General features: G+C 33.7%; 1 protein-coding gene across 2 annotated transcripts in view; it reads right to left on the bottom strand.

The window, feature by feature from the left end:
* LOC145293721 (G-protein coupled receptor GRL101-like) overlaps positions 1 to 22,922 on the bottom strand; it is a 761,328-nt gene that overhangs the window by 641,190 nt on the left and 97,216 nt on the right. For both annotated transcript variants that reach the window (XM_080140164.1, XM_080140165.1), the window contains exons 5-6: positions 21,036 to 21,134; positions 6,910 to 7,026 (exon numbers count right to left, since the gene is read on the bottom strand). In XM_080140164.1, the coding sequence (XP_079996290.1) occupies positions 6,910 to 7,026; positions 21,036 to 21,134 (216 nt within the window). The remainder of the gene's footprint in view (positions 1 to 6,909; positions 7,027 to 21,035; positions 21,135 to 22,922) is intronic.

Here is a 22,922-nt window from a genome sequence, read left to right as displayed (position 1 = left end):
GCAAAAATGGCATCCTATCTTAAATATGAAGAATATTGCACAAGTTAAATGTTTCGAATAAGAATATCATAATGACTTTATCAACATCTTGGTTACAACGCGCAAAAGAAATATTAAGAATTTTGTCAAATTAAAAAAAATATATATATCTATATTTAAAAGTAGATGATGATTCATTGCTAAATTATCCCGCGCTCTAAAAATTAAATGTTATTTGTTAGGCAATTTCAGAATTAAAATCCGTAATTGCATTTGAATCAGGAATTTGGAACAAGCTTGGTAAGTGTATTACAGGGTATCCGAGCAGAATTAGTAAGTAAACTGATTATCTAATGATCTGTTTATCAATCTGTCTATCTATCTATCCGTCTATATATACCAATCTATCTATCAATCTATCTATCTATCTATCTATCTATTTATCTGTCTATATAAGTAACTACCTATCTAGTGATGAGTGATCAGCATGTCAAGCTCTATCACCAGTAAAGTTCTCACCGGAGGATGTGAAGAGAGCCTGAACGTTGATGTGTCACATGTCACGTGTTCCAGTTTGCTGAACCATCGTTGAGTTGGATTGAAGACTTCTAAGAGACAAGATGATCTGAAATCTGTTTCCTAATGAAGGGAGGGTCAGAATGGGGATGTAGAAGATGCGGCCTCCAGAATCATTGATAAATCTTCTGTTGAGCGTAATGCGTGGGAATGAAATAAAATATGTATAAAATAAATTATTTGCATTGGGTCATTGAAACGTCTTGTTACAACAGATTCCAGCTCTAAATGACAGAGGCAGCCAATAGCAGAAAACAGGTATGCCGTTATGTATATGTGTTTATGTAATTATGTTGACACGCACGCACCAACACCTAGATTATATGAATCACAGTCCGTAAAATTGGCATTAAAAACAAGAAGAACGGTACGTTACACAACCTACATACATACAAATGTCCGTTTATGACTAAGAACACGACAGACATTTTAGTGCTACATGTACGCATTCAACACACGACGAGGCAGCAAAATATGGCACAAACATATATAAACACACGTACGATTCAAGGGTATATATATATATATATATATATATATATATATATATATATATATATATATATATATGCATATATATCATCTTGTCTCTTAGAAAACAATAATGTAACTTAACAGAAAGATACGGTAATAAAAAATAAAACGCATATATGCTCTACAACAGTATTGAGCACTTTCTACAGTTTTAGAGCAAATATATGTTTTATTTTTTATTACCGTATCTTTCTGTTAAGTTACATTATTGTTTCAGCTATCCGGGCGTTTTTTTTTTGCCGTCTGTAGCTTCCTCAGACTTTTACCTAAAAACGTCTGAGGAAGCTACAGCGGCCAAAAAAAAAAACGACCGGCTAGCTGAAACAATAATGTAACTTAACAAAAAGATATGGTAATAAAGAATAAAACGCATATATATATATATATATATATATATATATATATATATATATATATATATATATATATATATATAACTACTTCATTTACTCACATAAATTTAATATACGAAAGTATAGATTTATGCGTAAACTTTAAGTATTTACTTCAAAAGTGCTCAATACGTAGGTAGAGCTAGTTAGTAATTTATAAATATATATATTTTTTTATAAATTGCTATATATATATATATATATATATATATATATATATATATATATATATATATACACTTATGTTAATTTACTACCAGCATATAAACAGTTATATTAAAAAATAACACTGAAATCATCTTATAGCCAAATAAGATCTAATTTGACGAATCCCACGGCGACAAGAATGAAATGTCGTTCTGACAATATACCCAAGACATGGAACTGAAACATTACTTCTCCATAACTAGACAAAACTAATGTATTTTAGATATGTGTGAAAAAAAATTAATTGTTCTTGCTTTGGAAGTCGTTACAGTCATCGTACTGGACAAATCAGTATTTTAACGGTAACAAACATTAATCAGAATTATTTATTGCATTTTGACTAAACCTTAACGAATAAGTGAACAACAGTTACCGTGCATGTTTTTCAATGAAAAACGAATCGAACAAGAAATGGTAAACGGTAAACATGACGAAATGCTTGACAAAGCAAGAACATTGTAGTGAATGGTTTACTGTTGATTAAATAAAAAAAATCAGGTCGAAATTTTGTATGCATTATCAATGTGATAATATGAACCTTAACCAAACCATGATCAGGTCATCGGAAAGTGTTCGAAGGTTATTAAGAAACAAATGAAAAGTTGTCGGAAATAAATAAAAAGGTCATGATTGAGGACAATTGTAGAAATGATTCATCAATGCGCACATAAAAGATAAAAGTTGATGAATAATCAACTAGGAGAGCATGATGAGGATGCTGAGGATGATCAGGATGCTGAGGATGATCAGGATGATGAGGATGATGAGCATGATGAGGCAAGCCGGAATTGGTCAGATTCTATATCATTTAGTTTTGGCCAACTAAATCGCTGGCCTGCTTTGGTCAGATTCTATTATTCAAATGACCGAAGGAAAAGATACTGGCATCTTGATACTGAATCAATGTATTTAAGAGTTTTTAAATTATTTTAGAGTATGTGGAGTTGGTAGGAATTGAGAAAAGTTGGTAACTTAGAAGTACTCCTAGTATGATTAGAAATATTGTAGTTAAAGTCGGGCGCAAGAAGATTTTTTTTTATTACATTTTCACCCTAAACAAGGCACATTGCCACTTTGGTGTAGGGGGCTACTATCAGAGGCAACAACTACTGGGGTACTATGTAGGGTTTTGGGCAGCAAGATGTCGGTTCACGTTACACTTGAACTTCTGCACGTCAGTACAGTTGGGGATGCAGGGACCTGGAATGGAATTCCAAAGTCTAGCGGTTCTGGGAAAGAAACTATTGGAGTAGAAATATATTTTACATCTAGGGATCTCTACAGTGTGGGGGTGGGATTTTGTAGCCTGTCGGGTCTGTCGAGGTTGTTCACGTCGTGGGGGCACAAGTGCTTGCAGTTCGTCAGAGCATTCACCATTAAAATACTTGTAGAACAGGCAGAGGGATGCAACGTTTCGTCGATGGGACAGAGGCTGAAGTTTAGATGCCAGTTCAGGGCCTATCAGATTTGCGACTCTCTTTTGAACCTTGTCAAGGAGCGAGAGACTAGTAGCCGATGCACCAGCCCAAATATGACAGCAATACTCCATACATGGGCGAATGGTTGCCTTATAGGGATACAGGTGGGTCATGTAAATAATCACGAGGAGGGGGGCGCGATACGGCAAGACGGCTGTAAACGTATAACGTTTTGAGAGGTTTCCATAGTATCACTGGGTTAGAGGGAATCGTTTTGGCATAAGTAGCGTTATATAAACATAGGAAGATGATCTGGTAAAATGATAGGTGACCAAAGTTAATAAGAAAATAAAAAAGAAACAAACAATTGCAATTATTTATGGGTTATTGTGAATTATGGAGTTACTCCTTAGCTACCATTGCTCACAGGCCCACTTTGACCTGAGTTGTACTACCTGTTACGGCTGTCTGAAGGCACTGGCTTCATTAACTAAACAGCACGAAAAATCGATGTTATCGTTTTTCCTCTTTTCCTTTGCAAAATAACATCTACAAAGTAAAAAAAAAACAAAAAACAAAACAGCAATTTCCTCAGCGAAACAATTCAACCCAACACCATGAATAAATATTAGAGGATGTAAAGAACTTGTAGCACAACAAAGTTTTCCAAAATGATTAAACTCAGCAGTAAAGAACCTGAAAAAAAGTCCATACGACATTAAACAGTCAACAAACTTCTGCTTTTATTTGTGATAAAATACATAAAATATTGTTCAGAATGAAACATTCCAATCAAGGAAATCAATGGGAAATAAAACGTCCAGATCAATTTCAAAATATGATTGCTGTTATGTATTTATTACTTTTTGTTAAATGAATCCTATTATTTTTGTTGTAAGTTTCATTTATACTGGAAGTTCCGCCCGGCTTTGCTCGGCCCCTATGTGCTATACATACCTTTTTTTACGCAGTGATCACCACTTATCAAGGCCAGGAAGCTACTCAGGGATAAGGGTTAAAAACCTTTACGTGCCTATGTATATATTAAAAAGTGTGAATATGTACAGTAATGCCTTTCTATATGATAGTCTTCCTTAACTTCCATAGAGAAAAGTTGGTAGAGACCGCAGACGTCATTTTTTTTAACTTTGACCCCAATTTTGACCGTTTAGCATTTATTGTTTTGGGCTCAAATAGAATTATAAACTTAGAAGATTCCTGTCCAAGTAATCTATATCTAAAATTTCAAGTGTTTGGACCCAAAATTGTCGTAGGCGTTTGGTAGAGGTCCCAAAGGTCAAATCGTTGAACTTTGATCCCTTAATAGCCACATCTCTGGCCGAAAACCGATCACATCGATTTTTCCAAATCTCAGTACACTGTATATCAAATTTCGAGTCTGTAGACTTAAAATTGACAGAGTTATTGCGTAGGGAAATGTACACACACAGACACAAACACGTTCACTTTTGTAGGTATATAGATAGATATGTAAATATTTTTTTAAGTTAAGAATAACTTTTCTTTTTTTTTTTCCTGAATTTCTGAGATGAGAATTGATAATTCGGATTATTTAAGCTACTGTTTTTTTATATAGTTATTTTAACTTTCCAAATGAATGAAAAAATAAAAAAGGAAACTAATAACTGCAGCGAATATTTATTTTTGAAGGGCAAGTTATAGAACAAGTACTGTGATAAAGGGCCGTAAGAAGTAGTCTTAGCATAAACAGCGTCATACACGGATCATAAAATGATATTCTAAACGAATGGTTTAAATAAAGCAGAGTATTAAAATAAGACTAAAATTTACAGCGTATCTTTACTTGTAAAATATGAATGGGAGGAAACGCAGAGAAAGGTGACCGTACACTAGCAACACATGCTGCGTAAACTAAAGTTATTAAAACGATAATGTTAATCATTAAACGATTAAAAAAAGAAACATAATAAACATGTGAATAACGTAAATAAAAGAACATTACGTAAATAATTAAAAAATATGTCGAATAAAATTTGGTGAAAATATTACTCTCGCAGAGTGTTCGTTCTTTGCCCAGGTAAAATACTGCTCAGACATTTTTCCCTTGGATTGTATTTTCAGCTTTAAATTTATTTTCCAATTGACATAAGGACGTTTCAGGTTTCGACGTTATAAGCAATTATATATATATATATATATATATATATATATATATATATATATATATATATATATTATACTTTTTATATATATTACTTTTAATGCTAGGTTTATTTTTGGTGTCTTTTCAATTCAATAGAAATCCTCCTAAATTTGCTGATGAGGAGACCGTGCTTACCAAAAAAACTATGTATAATTATTCTACGTGACTTCATGTATACCACAAATAAAAAGCACGGATTTCCGAAACGATCGTACAGATAATTGACTTTGTTGTTGTTCCTTCTTATGAAACTGATTTTTAATTTAATTAAATTTTGATTGTTAAATTAAAAAAAAAAATTAAAACTTTTAAATTATAAATCACATTACTTAATATTGAATTAGCTCTAGGACATTTAACTATCGAGCTTATTATATATCTAAATTACAACGAGCATTTCCTGTATTTTAATTAAACTAGTAATTTCACTATTACATTAAAATACACTTAGCTCTTTAGACTATTATTCTAATCTCCTTTAAATTATATATATATATATATATATATAGGATTAGTTTTTTTTGGAAAAAGAATTCCAGCAGAGTGCTCAATTAAAAGGAAAATCCAAATTTTAAGAGCGTATTTATATTTTGTGTACAGAAAGTTGTTAGTTGAGACAGATCATTGGTACCGTCGGTTTCAAGCCCGATAATATGGCACGTTTAAGGTATCCTTATCAAGCTCTCTTCAGCCAATATTCGTCTATCTTATAACCGGAAGTGTGAAGTATATTTATATATCTTATAACCGGAAGTTTGAAGTATATATATATATATATATATATATATATATATACATACTAGCATTTCAGCCCGGCGTTGCCCGGGTGTTTGTAGATGTATGATGAGCAAAAAAAAAAAAAAAAAACGGTAAATTTTTTAAAAATTTGACCACTATTATTACCCCTTAACATTTATTGTTTTGGGCTAAAATCCAGTTATTAAGTTAGATCCATGTCCAAGTAATCTATACCTAAAATTTCAAGTGTTTAGACTCAAAATAGGTGGACGAGTTTGGTAGAGTTCTCAAAGGTCAACTTATTGAACTTTGACCTCTTAACAGGCAAATTTCGGGTCGAAAACCGCTCACAGATTTCCCCAAATCTCAGAAACCTGTATATCAAATTTCGAGTCTGTAGACTTAAAATTGACAGAGTTATTGCGTAGGGAAACGTACACAGACACATAGACACACACAGACACGTTCATTTTATAAATATATTGAGAGAAAGATATTGAGCCTGCCAAAATTTAAATAAAGCTTATAGACGATGTCTGCGTATAAATCCAGAAAAAAAGAGTGATGACAGCGTGTCTCTTAGTTTTCAACTCATCCGTCTTTCAGTAAAAAGTCGAAATCAATTTTAAAACAAGATATCTTTTATTTGATTGATTCTTAACTTTAATAAGACACTAACGAAATCTGCCAAAAAGTACCCATCGGAAGACATATAATCACAACGCCTACTTTACTAAAAAGAGAAACTCCTAATAAAACAAATTTGATAAAATAAATAGTCAAGCGGAGAAACAGATAAACGGATCAGGACAAACGCATCCGATTTATTTGATTAGCAAAAGGAAACCGGTAAAGAAAGATTGTTGCCAATGTTACTTACCGCAATCGTTTTCGTCGTCGCAGCCGTGAACGCAATCACATATACCATCGCATTTGTTGGCCACGTCTATGCATCGACCGTTATCACACTGATATTCCCGCCCCTTACACTCTCCACCTGAAAGAGAATACAAATAATGTATTAGAAAGCAACTAGCGAGGAAATGGCGCGGAAGCCCGAAGCAATAAGAACAAGCTTCAAAGTTTGCGGGAATTTTGTTATCACACGTTTTGTTTACTTTTTTTGTTTTAAACGTTTCTTTTTTCTTTCTGGCTTCTATTCTGAAGTTATGGTAAATGCCTTATTTAAATGTTAGATTTCCTTTGGCGAAGAAAGCGTTTTTTTTCTTTTGTTTCTGCAGTATTACTTAGTATTATACGCATCTGAATATCTATCTCCTTATCCCCGCTTTATCTTTCCCCCCTTTTCTCTCTCGATATATATATATATATATATATATATATATATATATATATATATACATCTACATACACATATACATTTATTGTGTACAGAAAGTTGTTAGATGAGACAAGCCATTAGTACCGTGGGTTTCAAGCATATGTATTTACAGCCATATATGTATATATATATATGTATATAGAGAAAATAAAAAGGAACAAACCGTATTATGTGTTCATCAACATTTCGTCTTTATTTCGAGACTTCCTCTGGATGAAATAAATATATATAAGATATATAAAGACGAAACGTTGATGAACACATAATACAGTTTGTTCCTTTTTATTTTCTCTATTTTGTCGAAATACTATTTCCATCATTTTCATCATATATGTATATATGTTTGCATATCACACAACAGAAACTTAATTGTACATATATATTTACATTCATATATATGTATATATATATATATATATATATATATATATATATATATATATATATACAAACATACATATATATATATATTGTGTACAGAAAGTTGTTAGATGAGACAAGGGATTAGTACCGTGGGTTTCAAGCCTGATATTTAGGACCGCTTAAGATATCCTTATTAAACTCTCTTCAGCCAATATTCGTTAATTTTATAATCGAAAGTGTGAAATATATATATAACTCGCGAGTTCACGTTTAACTCTCGTTTTGTAAAATTCCCCACTCCCGATAGTGATGATTTCATTAATTTAAAATTTGAATTATTTAAGTTTAAAATCTAATTTCGATTGAACATTTATTTTATGTATAAAAAAAATTTCCAATATAGAAATCGATTTTAATTTGAACCCAATTTAATTTTAAAATCTATTTTTTTAATATACAAAAACCTTTAAAGTTATATTGGTGTCGGTTAAAAACTTAAATTTCGTTTAATTATATCGAATTACGTTTTAAAATTTCGAAAATACGAATAATTTTTTTTTTAAATTCAAATCTTTCGTTTAATTATATCGCATAACGTTTCAAATTTTCAAAATACGTTTAAAAGTCTATAAAAAATTCAAAATCTTTCAAGGTTTGGGGAAGTGCGTATTTATCTAGCCTAAGGGATTTTCCTAGTATATTTACACTATTATATTTTTCCTATAGTTTTAAATTCAAAACAGATTGTAAATTACATTTATAAAGTATGATTTAAAAAAATATATATATACTACATTAATTTAAAATCTATAATACAATTATGATTAAAATCCAATTTTTCCGACTAAAACCATTTTAGTATTTACAAGTTTTCTTTTATTATTATTACACACACACACACACACACACACACACACACACACACACACACACACACACATATATATATATATATATATATATATATATATAATCAAAATCTAAGTTTTATCCTTTTCATTGACCCAGTTTATTAGGAGCGCCTTCCTTCTGTGTATGCAATTTTTCAAAGATTCACTCCTCACATCTAAACATTTTATTTTTGGGTCATGAATTGTCCGGAGGAAGTACTATTTTTCTGCATTACAGAGCGAGCATTGACTTAATTCCGGGGCGTATGTTGGTTTGTGCTCTATTTTTCTCCATTTTATGGAAAAAGGTGTATTTTTTTTATTTAAGCTCGCACACCCGGGTAGATATTCCTGTATTTATCCTTGTTTTAGCTCTAAAAGAGCTCATATGCGCGTAGTATCTTTGTTGTATATTATAGTCTTATTATTATTGTTTTGATTATTCTTTTCTTGTTGTTGTTATTTTGTTTTGTTCGTTGTTATTAGGAAGTCTTATTAATAAGTGAGTCTTTGAGTCTTATTAAGAGTTTGTTGTTATGTCTTAGAGAGAAAGAGAGATGTTGTAAGAGAGAGTGTTCGTGTTATGACGAGATTCATATATATTAAATGTTCATACTTAGAAGTGTAGAAGAATTTCTTTGAGTGATGAAACAATGTTCAGACAGTCTTAGTGTTCATATTGTGTATATAAGATGTGTATGTAAAGACATTTTAAAACACATGATATACATAAGACATATGTAACAGTCGTCATTTTACCTTTTGGTAGAATTACAACACAAAGACGACGTTTATAAAAACACATGATGGGTTTATTTCTCTCCCGACCGGTCGTGGTTTTCTGAGTCAAGAATTCAAAGCTTCACATTCTAATTTCAAAAGTGACCATCTCGCTTCTAGACGTTCGAATCCCAACTGCAGACTATCGGCTGTCGTCCTCAAACATCCCTCTGACTCTCCTTGCTTAACTCTAAAGTTTCTAACTATATCGATATTTTCCCGTTTTCCATGACGTCATGCACATATTAAAACATGTGCCTTCTTTCACGTGTTCTGGAAATGCGTGTCCAAAACATTTTCCTTTGTTTATAAAAGCAATTTTAACCTACATTCCCAGTAACCTATATTTCCAATATGTTAAAAACATGTTTATTAAATTATCCTATAGTTGCATTCCTCAATCGAATTTTCATAACAGAATTGACAACGCACATTCTTTTCTTGAAACTATTTTATCTCTAAGCTAAACAATGGTTTGTTTTCACATTCCATTTTCTTATTCTCTCTCGTAATCTATTTCTAAACCTAAATTACGAGGTTCGAATTTCGTCTATGCTATTTCATTTTCATTTTAACTAAATCTCTCTATTTTTATACTTACATGAAAAGGGGACAGCCATTATCATGTAACATCTTTGTTTAAATTGGCCTTTTGTCATACCTATATATTTTTCCGGCATGTTTGTAGACTGGTCTGTTATTGTGGCCACATAAAAAAGGGATTCAGCTTTATAATTGCCCTCCAATGGGAAACTATTTTTGGTCCTTCAAGAGCAGCCTGCGTTATATATCTATTTTGGTTCCTTAGATATGATCGACTTAATTGATGGAGCTGTTGAGTAACTAACTTTCACAGTGTTTCTATTAAAAATTTTATGCAGTTTGTATATATATATATATATATATATATATATATATATATATATATATATATATATATATATATATATATATTGATGCTGGGACGATTGTAGCATTTTTCCCGATTCCGATACAATTACCGATTCCTTATTAAATTTCCCATTCCAATACAATTAACGATTCCGATTCCGATTTTTTATGTATCTCTAAATATTTAACTATAAAACTGCTATTTGTTTCCCATTGCTGTAAAAAAAACATTAACTGTACAGTTATTTTATTAAACGTAAAAGCACACTTGTTGGGGATGATCTATATGTTTTAGTTTTACAGCTGATTTAAAATAAAAAATATATGAATTTTTTATTGTTACCACCAGCAGTAGAAAAACTTTGTTTTAAACACAATCAAATAATGATAAAAAAAAACGATCATGAAAGGAATCGTTTTTGGCATCGGGAAATAGGCAAATATTTTCCCGATTTTGATACCGGAAAGTATCTTATACCTTTAAAAGGCCACTATTCGTCCACGTATGAAGAACGCTTGTCACCTGTGAGCTGGTAAATATGTTACTAGTTTCTCACTCTTAGACAAGGTTCTAAAATGAATTGCCAACTTAATAGGTCCCGCACTGTCAGCTAGGTGTAACCTCTGTCCCAACGACGGATGTTACATCCCTCCGCCTGTTTTACAAGTATTTTAATGGTATATGTTCCAACGAACTACAAACCCTTGTACCCCCATACGTAAATGCGCACGACAAACAACAAAATTCCACCTCTACACAGTAGACCGCTACTCTAATAGTTTATTACCTAGAACTGATAGACTTTGGAATTCTCTTCCGGGTTCCTGCTCTCCTGATTGTATTGACATGCAGAAGTTAAAGTGTAGTGTAAATAATCTTGCTGCTCAACTCCCGTCATAGTATCTCTGCAAATTACATTGTAGCCCATACTTCAAAGTTGCACTGTGCTTTTGGGGTGGTGGTGAAAATGTAATAAAAATGTGTTGCAGATTTTTTTTGCGTCATGGCAAGAGCCACTTCTTATTGATTTCTCGCTAGTAGCCGTATCGGTCTTATCAAATGTTGAGTGGCAATAAACACCTCTAGTTCTGGTGTGTCCGTGTCCTTTCCTTGGGGGTCTAGTTGGTTCTTTTCGTGCTTACATATTCTATTGTCTACGTCTGTAGTATTAGCTGAGATTAGTGCCATCACATATATTTGTGTTTTCATGAGATTCCTGCACTTCATAAATCTCATCTGTTCTTTCGATGTTTTGGGCTATTTTTAATAACACTTTCGTGTAGCTGCTTAGCGTTCATTCTCCATGCTGGTTTGTTTCCGCATTCGCAAATTTTCCTTAATATTTCGTGTATTTTTATCATCATCGCAGTTCGTTTAATGGGTTCACATCTCTCAATCTTATTCCACGTTTCCAGGAATTGTCTTCGCTGCTCTTGCACAATACTGAATCTCGTCATATTTTATAGCCCTTCTAGTTTTCTAACAAGTTCCAGTATTCGTTTCCTTTTTCTGTCTCCTTGATCTTTCATCTCTTAACGTCAGGAAAATGGATATCTATTATTATGGGCTCACAAGAAGTTTTCACACCGGTCATCAAAGATCTCATTGAATACAGCCTGCAGTGCTCTCTAGAAGCTAAGTGACAACAAGTATCCCCAGGCTTCCAGTACTCTCCACCTCTTTCGATAACATTTGCAAATAAATTTGCGTTATCGCAACAGCTGCTTGCCATTGATTTCTCGTTGGCAACAGCTATTGGTCTTTGTTGGAATTTGAGTGACACTAAGCCTCCTTAAGGCCCCAGTTCTCTTCGCACTTATTCGACTGAGGCCTGGTCAGTTCATCGGTCTTTAGTTTCTCCTTGCCTATTTGGTTATTTGGTTATTTGGTCTCGTTCTTTTGGGGGCAGTGATGTGGCAATGGGGGTAGGGTTGGGTTAAAGAACTCATAGATATGCTGTTTCAGTGTTCTTGGTTCAATGTAGTGTTTCATATTTTGTCTTTGCAGCAGTTTTTTTTGGCCCGCACTTGTTGCTCCTGTCTGTTAGTTTCCACATTCAAAGGGTTTCCTTAATATTTCAGCTGTTTTCATCATTGCTGTTCCTTGTATTTTTCCAGTTATTCCTTTGATTCCAATTTCCTTCATTCTTTTTTCAAAGTTTTTCGGGATTGTTCCTAGTTCTACTACTACTACTACTACTACTACTACTACTACTACTATTATTACTATTATTATTATTATTTAATTTTTTTCATGGTGATTACTTCTTAGCAAGGCCCGGAAGCCACTCAGGGTTAAGGGTTATTGCATGTACAGTACGTTAGTGTGGGGGTTATTATTATTCACTAAGGGTCTTCACACGGGCCATCATCAGAGATTTCTCTTTGAGAACAACTTGTTGCGTTCTCTAAAATCTGAAGAAGAACAAGTCTCTCCAGATATCTAGTAATCTCAACCTCTTCGATGAATTTGCGTTATCGCAAAAGGCGTTTACCAATGATTTCTCGTTGGCTGGTTTCAGTCCCCTGTGCTCTGATCCAGTAGTTAATTTTTTTCTCTTCGGTCTTTCTATCCTCCTTGATATTCTTCGAATATTTGGTGTAGTTCCAGTTGATGCCGACATATTTTTATGGTGTGGGGGGATAAATGAAAAATAATGCAGTTACAGTTTTCTTGATTTCATATAGTATTTTTTTCTGTTTAACTTATGTAACAATGTCTATGTGTTCGATAAGCATATACGCATTAGTCTCTTCATTCGAGAGTTTTCCTTAATATTTCAGCCGTTTTCTATATTGTTTTCCGTTGTATCATCTCTGCCATTTGATTTAAATTCCTAAATTCTTTTTACAAAATTTTTCGGGATTGTTCCTAGAACCCTTATTATAATTATTATTAGTGTTATCTTGAGTTTCCTCATTTTTCATAACCCTTTAAGCTCTCTGGGTAGTTCCGTGTATTTGCCCCGCTTCTCCATTTCCTTGCTATTGAACCTGTGGTCTGCAGGAATAGCTAAATCTACGATTTGACAGGACTTTTCTTCTTCGTAACTATTATCATACTCGGTCTCCTTGCTTGGATGTGTCTATCTTTGTTTACATCAATACATCATAGGATTTTGTGACTTTGATTTTCAAGTACTGCTGGCGGTTTGTACTATTTATCTGTGTGTGGTAGATGCAATAATAGTTTACGGCTTTCCCCAAGTATTCGTGTGTTTTTTATATTCTTTGTGGGCTGGTTTGCTGCATTCGCTTATCATGTGGTTTATTGTTCCGTTCCTTTGTCAACAAATTCTGCATTTGCTATATCCTTGTGTTTTGTAGAACTTCGTTTTGATTTAGTCTGTTCTAATCGCGTTATCTTGTATGACTGTAATGGCTTTAGATTTTCTGTTTAGGTGTCCTTTTCGTAGCCATGTCCAAGAGTTTTCGTTAGTATCATCCTCTACCATGCTTATGCATCTTCTGTGTAGTTAATTCTATTTCCATATTCTTTTTCCTCTTCTTCCTTGCCTGTTTATTTTCTGTGTTCATTTTTTCAGTGTCTCTTGCTCCGGTAATAATCCTTTCGAGGTTCTGTATTTTTCAATTTTTTTTTATATTATTTCCTAAGTTTTCTATCCAAACAACTCCTCTTTCTCCGTCTTTCCTATTCACATAGAGTCGGTCAGTACCACCGTTTAGGTGTAGTGTATTGTGTATGATCATTAGTTTAGTTCTGATGTATTTTTTGTTCTTCTCGGGTATTCATTTCTAATTTTTCTTTTATTTCCGTTACTTTAATATTGCCTACTTCATGAATTCCAAAATATTTGTAAGTATTATGCTCATCTAATGCCCTCAGCTCCGTTTGGATTGGTAGTGACATCCTTTCCTTGGCTTCAGGGTTCCTTTATTATAACACGGGGTGTCAGCTCTTCCATATTAAATTCCATTCGTATATCCTGGCTTAAGATTCTAGTTGTGTTTATTAGCGTTCTGATTTCTTCTTCCTTTTCTTTTTCTTCTTCATCTTTTGTTCTTCTTTTGTTTTTACTTCTCTTCTTCCTCTTCTTCTTCTTCTTCTTCTTCTCATTATTATTATTATTATTATTATTATTATTATTTAATTTCTTGAACATGAGGCCAAGTTCATGACTTTACACATTGAAGACGTACCTTAACATTTTCGCCGTTCGAAATAGGAAATCCTTTTGCGAAATTAGAAAGGAAAATGTCTGGTCAATTTGATTAAGCCATTGATATTGATGTTTTGTTATGATCTCAGGCGATTAAAATACAATTACAATCATCTCAACATATTTTTACATTTCCATAGTTTAATTCCTATTTCAAATGTTGATATTTATGTTTTCATCTTCTTTCGCTTGCATTTTAGTATTGATGGGCAGCTGTTTTTCGTTCCATTTTTTTCTTGTCTTATTCCTCGTCTCATATACTATCTTCATTGATTCTTCCTCGTCTCTTGCTGCAGTAATTATTCTTTCGATGCTTTGCATTATGCATTTTCCTATTTTTTAGTTATTTACACAGTCTTCTGTACAGACTATAGGATTTGTAAATCTTTATTCGTTGATTAAACAATGATCAAGATCATGTTATTTTCAGATCTTGATCATGGTTTAATCAACAAATAAAGATTGAAAAATAGAGCAGACTCTTATTTACAAACCAGCCCCCTTCCTCCGTTTATGCTTTTCACAGAGAGTCGGTCAGTATCGTCTTCGAGTGTAATGCATTGTGCATCGTCATGAGTTTCCTGGTCTTCTGATCAAGCTTCCTTAGTTCTTTAGTCTAGCTTATAAACAGTCCAGAGTATCTTATTAGTGACACTGCCCACAAGTTTATTCCTTTAATTAGGTTTCGACTATTTAGTTTTGTTTCAAGAAGTTTTCTTGTTCTTCTGAGGTATTCATTTCATATTCTCTCTCTCTCTCTCTCTCTCTCTCTCTCTCTCTTATTTCCGTTGCTTTGATAGCGTCTGTTTCCAGCACTCCCAAGTATTTATAGTTATCATGTTCACCTAGTGTACTCATTTCTGTTTTATTAGGCAATACATTACTCTCTGTTGATTTTAGTTTTCCTCTCCTCATGGTCAGTAGTGCACTCTTTTCCATACCGAATTCCATTGTGATATTCTGGCTAAAGACTCTGTTCGTGTTTATTAGTGTTTCTACTGTTGTATTTTTTTTGAAAACCGTTTGAGGTCACCCATGTACATTAGGTGTTTCATTCTTTTTTCTATTTATTTAACTTGTATCCGGCTTGACATTTTTTTAGGATATTGTCCAGGGGCATCATGGCTATTATGATCAGTAATGTTGATATGGAATCACCTTGAAAGATCCTTTTTGTATTTTGATTTCAGTTATATATTGCCATTTTTCCTTTTAAACTTCATACTTACTTTTAAACTTCATACTTATTGACGTCTGCATAGATTAAATTATTTAAGTCGGTAATGGTCTTTGTTGGGATATATGAGAGGAGTTTGTTCATATTCTCTGATTCAGTTTTTAGGTTTTTCTATTCTTGGTTGCTATACGATGGAATCTTTGTTTTTTCCTCGTTCATAAGTTTCTTGATTTTTTCTACTTCAGCTAATTCATATTCGTTAGTTTCTGTTATTTCACAGGTCTCGTTTCCATGTTTCTTGCATAAAGATTTGCAGGTCTTCTACCTCTGTAGTTCCTATGTTTGGGGATTCCTGGAGGGGCGTTTCTTCATCTGCTCCATCATATATCTTGTTGCATTTCGTTCAGTTCTAGATTTGAAAGCCAGCTTCTCTTGAGGATAAGTTTCGCTTGGTCTGCAATACTTTGTCCTGATGTATGGTAGTCACAGGACATGTCCCATAACTTTTTCATGCGTTTGCGATATACTCGGTCTTTAGGATGACTTCTGTAATAGCATTCCATACCAGTCTGTTATCTTTTTTGTTCATTTCTTCCCCCGGTTTTTGTGTCGGTGTTGATTACTTTGATTCCCCTGTGTTTTATCTGTATTGTTTTGGTACCTGAAACTAGAGAGGACACGTACGTGTTCTGTTTCGGTATTATTGTTTCTGAATTAGAAAAGTAGACAACATTCGCAGGAGGATGACCGCGTCCTCTATGCTGGCTACTGAGCAACACCTGCCGTTCATGACATTCAAAACTTTCATTCGGTTCCCACGTTGGGTATTATTTGAAAGTTGCATATATCATGTTGCAGTGTTTGTGGCAACACCAAACCCAGAATGGTTTGCGGTTCTCCCCCAGGGATAGTGTTTCCTGTCAAACTGGTGAGAGGCATTGAGCACTATCACACGTGCATAAACAACATGGACATACGGCTCGAATACGAGGACAAAAACACCCCCAAAACTAAGTATTGTACTTAGTCTGAGTCGCAATTTTTTTCTGTAAAAAGTAGAAAAAAAAGGTATTTCTTACACGATAATGCCTAGTCCCTAGTAGCTGCGAGAATGGGTGACGTTCGTCTTCCTATCCGATAATAATTAGTTTTCCTATTCTTATTTATGTGGCACTATTTCCCAGTACACGGTTTCTAACGCACTCTACAGCATGGCCGAGTCGTGATTTGACCATGGGCGTAGAGATACAAAGAAATGCATTCCGATAATCCCCTTTCTCGATCTCTCTGTCTCTTTCTGATCTCTCTTTCTGCACGGACTGTCATGACGTGAGCATGCATAATTCTGTCTCTCCGTAAACGAAGGGGGGAGTACCCCATCAACACTAGTTAGGGTAGGTTAGTTAGTTTTGAAAAGCCTATTACTTATGTTTAATTATAAAAATTAATTATAATTTGTATATTGTATTGTAATATATTTTTTGTAAAATAAATACTTAAGATTATACAATATATATTACTATTATGTCGCGTGTCGTTTTTAATTTTTTGTGTCTGCCATAAATGCCTGCATTGAAGAATGAGTCGGCTCTGAGAAGAAAGAAGATTCGAACCCGAATGATACCAGAGGTCAAGACGTTTCCTGTGAGAAGAAGGAGCCACACAGCACATACAACATCTCAGGTATGCTTTTCTTCTTACATACCCCAATGACGGCCATCTTCATATCTTCATGAGACCATTCCTAAGACATTTAGTATAACATGTCTGTTTGTTATACACCAGTGACGATCTAATCGTGTTACACTTATATTCACGCAAGAGTAAAATATTAAAACAAATAAAGTAACTAAGTACCATTTCAACATTATAGATTGTACGACTAATTTAAAACTCGTAAGTAAATTAAATCAAAATAAATATGGGTACTTTATATTTATATGCTTATGCAAAGATCAAAATATGCGTCAAATAAAATGTGAAGATTTTCTTACTTGAATATTTGGGCAGACCACACAAAAGAAGAGTCGCCTTGCCTACTGTAGATACATATCCCTCTTAATCCTAACTACTGGCGTTTCGGGTTCAACCGTAACATATTTGAAATACGTTATTGATGACTCGCTAGCATTGCCATATATGGTATGATGGTGATAGAGTTCTGCGTATTATTCGCAGGGTTGTGGGAGAAAAGGTACACCAGTTTTGGGGGGTTATTTTTAGTTATTATTATCTAGGGTAAGGGATCTTTTCCAATAGAATTTTCTTTACAACATTATTCATGACAGAACCAATTACTAATTAAACTCAGAAAAGAAAAAAATGTTCCTTAATTCATTTAGAAGAAATAGAATAAATAAATTTGCTTTTTTGTTTTTTCTTTTTTTTGTTGTTGGAAAATTGCGAACAAAAGTTGATACGTAGGTTTATTCAAAGTAAAAAAAAAAAAAAAAAAAAAACTATTAACGTGGGTGAAATATAATGTAAACTTTTTCTTACTTGAATATTTGGACAGACCATGCAGTTTTATGCAGGTATATATATTATTATAAGGTATTATTATGTGGGATAAAGGTTTCATCTAGTAGAAGTCTATTTACAAACTTAAAAAAAAAAAATTCTATTAATTCATTTAGATTTAATTTGCTCTTTTGTTTTTTCTACTATTATTATTATTATTATTATTATTATTATTATTATTATTATTATTATTATTATTATTATTATTGCCTCACATAGAGCTTTCACACGTCAACAAACGATCGGTTTGGAGACCTGTGGTGTTCTCTGGAAGCTGAGTGACAACAAGTCTCCCCAGACGTCCATATCTCTCTCTCCACCTCCTTCGATAGCATTTGCAAATAAATGTGCGTCATCGCAACAGCCTCATACCATTGATTTCTCGCTGGTAGTGGCCATTGGTTTGTGCTGGAATTTGAGTGGCATTATCCCCACGATCCCAGTTCTCTTCGCGCTTGTCCAGCGGAGGTCTGGCCAGCGCTCTCTCCTCGTTTTTTCGATACTCTTTGACCCTTCTCGTCGGCTCTTTGGTATCACTTTTCTATGGGGGGCGGTGATGAGACAATGGGGGGATGCATGATGGTGGTATAGAACTTGTTGATATGCAGCTTCGGCGTTCTTCATTCCCTGTAACGCTTCTTTGTTATATTGGCTTGTGTTATTCCCCACATTCTAGGGGTTTCCTTAATATTTCAGCCGTTTTCTATTATTATTATTTTTATTATTATTATTATTATTATTATTATTATTATTTACTTATTTACTCGCAAAGAGTATTCACACAAGCCATGATCAAAGATTGCTTTTTAAGAACAGCTTGTTGTGGCCCCTGGAGTCTGAGTGACGACGAGTCTCCCAAAATTTCCAGTACTCTCTACCTTTTCTGTTAGTCTTTGCAAAAGAATTTGCGTTATCGCAACATTCGCTTACAATTGATTTCTCGTTGGCCGCAACATTGGTCTTCACTGGAATATAGGTGGCAATAAGCCTCCCCAAGGTCCAATTCCTCTTTGCACATCTCCAGCTGAGGTCTGGTGAGTGCTTTTCCTTTCCTATTTTCTTTTTTATTTCCGTTGTTTTGATGGTGTCTACTTCCAGCTCCCCGGGTGTCTTGAAGATATCTTGTGCGCATTAGTGTCTCTAATTCTGTTTGAGTGGGCAATACTCTACCTTCAGTTGCTTCTAGTTGTCCCTTTCTCGCACTTTTCCATACCGAATTTCAGTGTGATATTCTGGCTGAAGAGTCTGGTCGTGTTTATTGGTGTTTCTTGTGCTGTGTTTGTTTTTGCAAACAGTTTCAGGTCATTCTTCTGTATTAATAAACTTGTCTCCGACATGGCATTGTTTTAGGATGTTGTTCAGGGGTATCATGACTATAATGAACAATGATGGCGATAGGGAATCACCTTGAGAGATCCCTCTTTGTATTTTGATTTCAGTTATGTATTGCCCATCAGCTGTCAGCGTAAGTCTCCATGTTTTCATTGCATTTTCTATCAGTTTGGTTATAATACCTGGTATTTTGTACATTTCTATTATTATTATTATTATTATTATTATTATTATTATTATTATTATTATTATTATTATTATTATTATTATTTATTAACATAACCACCGCTCAGCGTCGATTAATGTTTTGCGACGATCGTTAGTTTCTTTTGAATCTTATTAGTAATTATTTACACCTACTCACTTGGAATTTTCACACAGGTTATCGTCAATACTGCTCACTATATAATAACTGGTGTTCCGTGGAGTCTGGGTGGCAACAAGTTTTCTAATGGTTTTCAGTACTCTCCATCTCTATCGATAGCAAATAATTTAAGTTATCGCATTAACCGCTTACCATTGTTTTTTCTTTAGCAATTTCTATTTCACTTCACTGCAATTTGGGTGATAATAAGCCTCTCAAATGTTGCTGTCATCGATGCAAACTTCTAGTGGGTGTCTGGTTAGTGTTTTCTCTCTCAGAGTCTTCAGAGTTTTCAATTCCTATTTGATGTCCTTCTTCTTATTCTTCTTCTTCTTCTTCTTCTTCTTATTATTATTATTATAATTATAATTATTATTATTATTATTATTATTATTATTATTATTATTATTATTATTATTTCCTAATTAGAAGTAGAACACAGACCATGATCTAAGAGTACTCTTTGAGAACAACTTGTGGTGTATCCTGGAGCCGTAATGGCAAAGATCTCCCAAAATCTCCAGTACTCTCCACCTCTTTTGATAACCTTTGCAGATAAATTTACTTTATCGTAACGGTCATTGATTTCTCATTGGCAGCAACCATCTGTGTTCACTGGAATTTGGATAGAAATAAACCTTCCTATGACCCAGTCCTTTGCATTCATCCAATATAGATCTGGCTACTGCTCTCTCTCCCCGGTCTTTCCATCTTCATTGATAATCACTCATTTGGTTATGGCGACACAGGAATGAAAACAAAAGAGCTATAGGAGGGTTACTTACAATTATGCGATTTAACTTTTCATGATTTCATGTATTATTATAATTGTTGCTATTATTATTATTATTATTATTATTATTATTATTATTATTATTGTTGTCTTTTATTTGTTATTTTTGTTTTTGCTGTTGTCATTGCATCTCGTCTTTGAACGAGATCAAACCCTCCTTAGAAAAATCATCTGAAAACATGCACAAAGGGACAACAATACGTTTTCAATAAAACTTGATTTTTACCGCAGCAATTCTGAAAAAAAAACGAGTTTTCGTAAATGCGTTTTTAAATTTTCAGTCGCCATTTTGATTGCAACTCAGAAATTTTAAAATGGCAAAATGTACGAAATGAAAACAATTAGATAAAAAAAAACATGAAATAATACTCACATGTTGTTTCGTCATCGTGGTCAATTAGACAATCAATATGCGAATCGCACACCTTGTTCTTGTGCACATAAAGACCGTTACTGCATTGGAAGTGACTCTCTGAAAACAGACGATTTCAAACAAAATGAATAAATACAAAATTAAAAATAGTAAACTATCAAGTCAGTACAAAAGTGTTTGCTGCTTTTTAAAAGGACAATTTTAAACCATTTCATGTATTTTATTAACGTTGTCATTACTTAAACATATCATTATGATAAATTTATATATTTTTCAGTTTATTAAATTTTTTTGTGCAATATTCTCACGTATTAATATTATTTGGGTTCATTTGGGTCCATCAGACTACAGTTCCCATCCTATCAATTTTCACAATGTTTCGATCAATGTACCCTCCGCCATTCTTCAGGTGTATCCAGGCAGCCACTCAATCATAAACCAATTCGCCTCCTCCAATGAGCTTCGCTTTCACAAATATCCGTGTAACCTAGATTATGTTGAGTCTTACCTCTTAGTAAACTCTTTGCATATCTTAGCATTAAGTGAAACAAACCTATACTCCCCAATCCCCTCTAACTACTTTAACATGACAGTGTCTCTCCTCTCTGCCGTAAGGACTCGGATAGATATATTTACGGATTTGGAGTTTATATTCAAAAGCACCCTTCCCTTTAACTAAAGAGCAACGTCTTGGATGACAAGGTCTCTATGAGTTTTCAACTTGCCTTTCATCGTACATATTTTCGGCCCTGTCGGTGAGGCATTAGAATACACCGACTGCCCCCTGCAGAGAGTAAAATTCCCTCAATGGGGGTCCTGGATATGACCTTAAACTATATCCAGTGGTGAGGCCCAGCTTGTGGGCTTTGGGGAGTGTGGAGCCACCCTTTAATTACCATTGCTCCCAGGTCAACTCTGACCCGGAGTGGTAGTACCTGTTAGGGTCCCAACTATGGGTTAAATAGAAACCGACGTGAAAACAACAAATATACTCTATTAAAAAAATTTTCTTCAAAATCTTTGGATTCAGCATTAAATAACCCGAAAAGGGTTGATATGCCGTAAAACAAAAACAACCAACCAACCAACGTACATATTTTCTCTACCGTTCACGCTAACGTCAAGACTGTGACCTAATCGTATCCCTGGTAGTATATGTGCAGATAGTAACGCATGAATAAATGAGTTTGGTGACTTTAATGTCCATCCTAAAAATTGGCTTGGTTTTCATGCTGCTCAGATGCAGCGGAACGCTCTACTACTAGCTACTCTATAGCCAATTCCTTCACACACGCAGTCATGTTGTCAATTGGAAATTGGACGGAATTTCGAAAGGAACCCTTTATTTGCTTCACGGGGGTGGCATGCTCTTGCTCCTACGAAATTTAAATTGTATTTTTCAGTCGCCCATACAAAGAATTTAACCTTCAGGAGAATATCACTTTTACAATCGTATTTTTTGTAATACGCCAACAGTGAACCAAGGGTCCATGAAGGCAGTTCTAGCATTACTTGTTGGAGCCTTATACCTATTTTTTCTAGTTTTAAATATCACTATTTTTTACAAATCATTATTACTATATATTAGTGTATATATATATATATATATAGTTTTACTTATTATCTCTTCTCTTATATATGTTACATGATAAGGGCTGTCCCCTTTTTATGTAAGTATAAAAATAGAGAGATTTAGTTAAAATGAAAATGAAATAGAATAGACGAAATTCGAACCTCGTAAATTAGGTTTAGAAATAGATTACGAGAGAGAATTAGAAAATGGAATGTAAAACAAACCATTGTTTAGCTTAAGAAAAGAATGTGCATTGTCAATTCTGTTATGAAAAATTCAATTGAAAGAATGCAACTACAAGATAATTTAATAAA

This window comes from Euprymna scolopes, chromosome 15 (genome assembly GCF_053919585.1).
Source record: "Euprymna scolopes isolate OS-2025 chromosome 15, ASM5391958v1, whole genome shotgun sequence".
Taxonomy (NCBI): Eukaryota; Metazoa; Mollusca; class Cephalopoda; order Sepiida; family Sepiolidae; genus Euprymna; species Euprymna scolopes.
The sequence above is the reverse complement of the archived record's forward strand: the minus strand, read 5'-3'. Positions and strand labels throughout refer to the sequence as shown.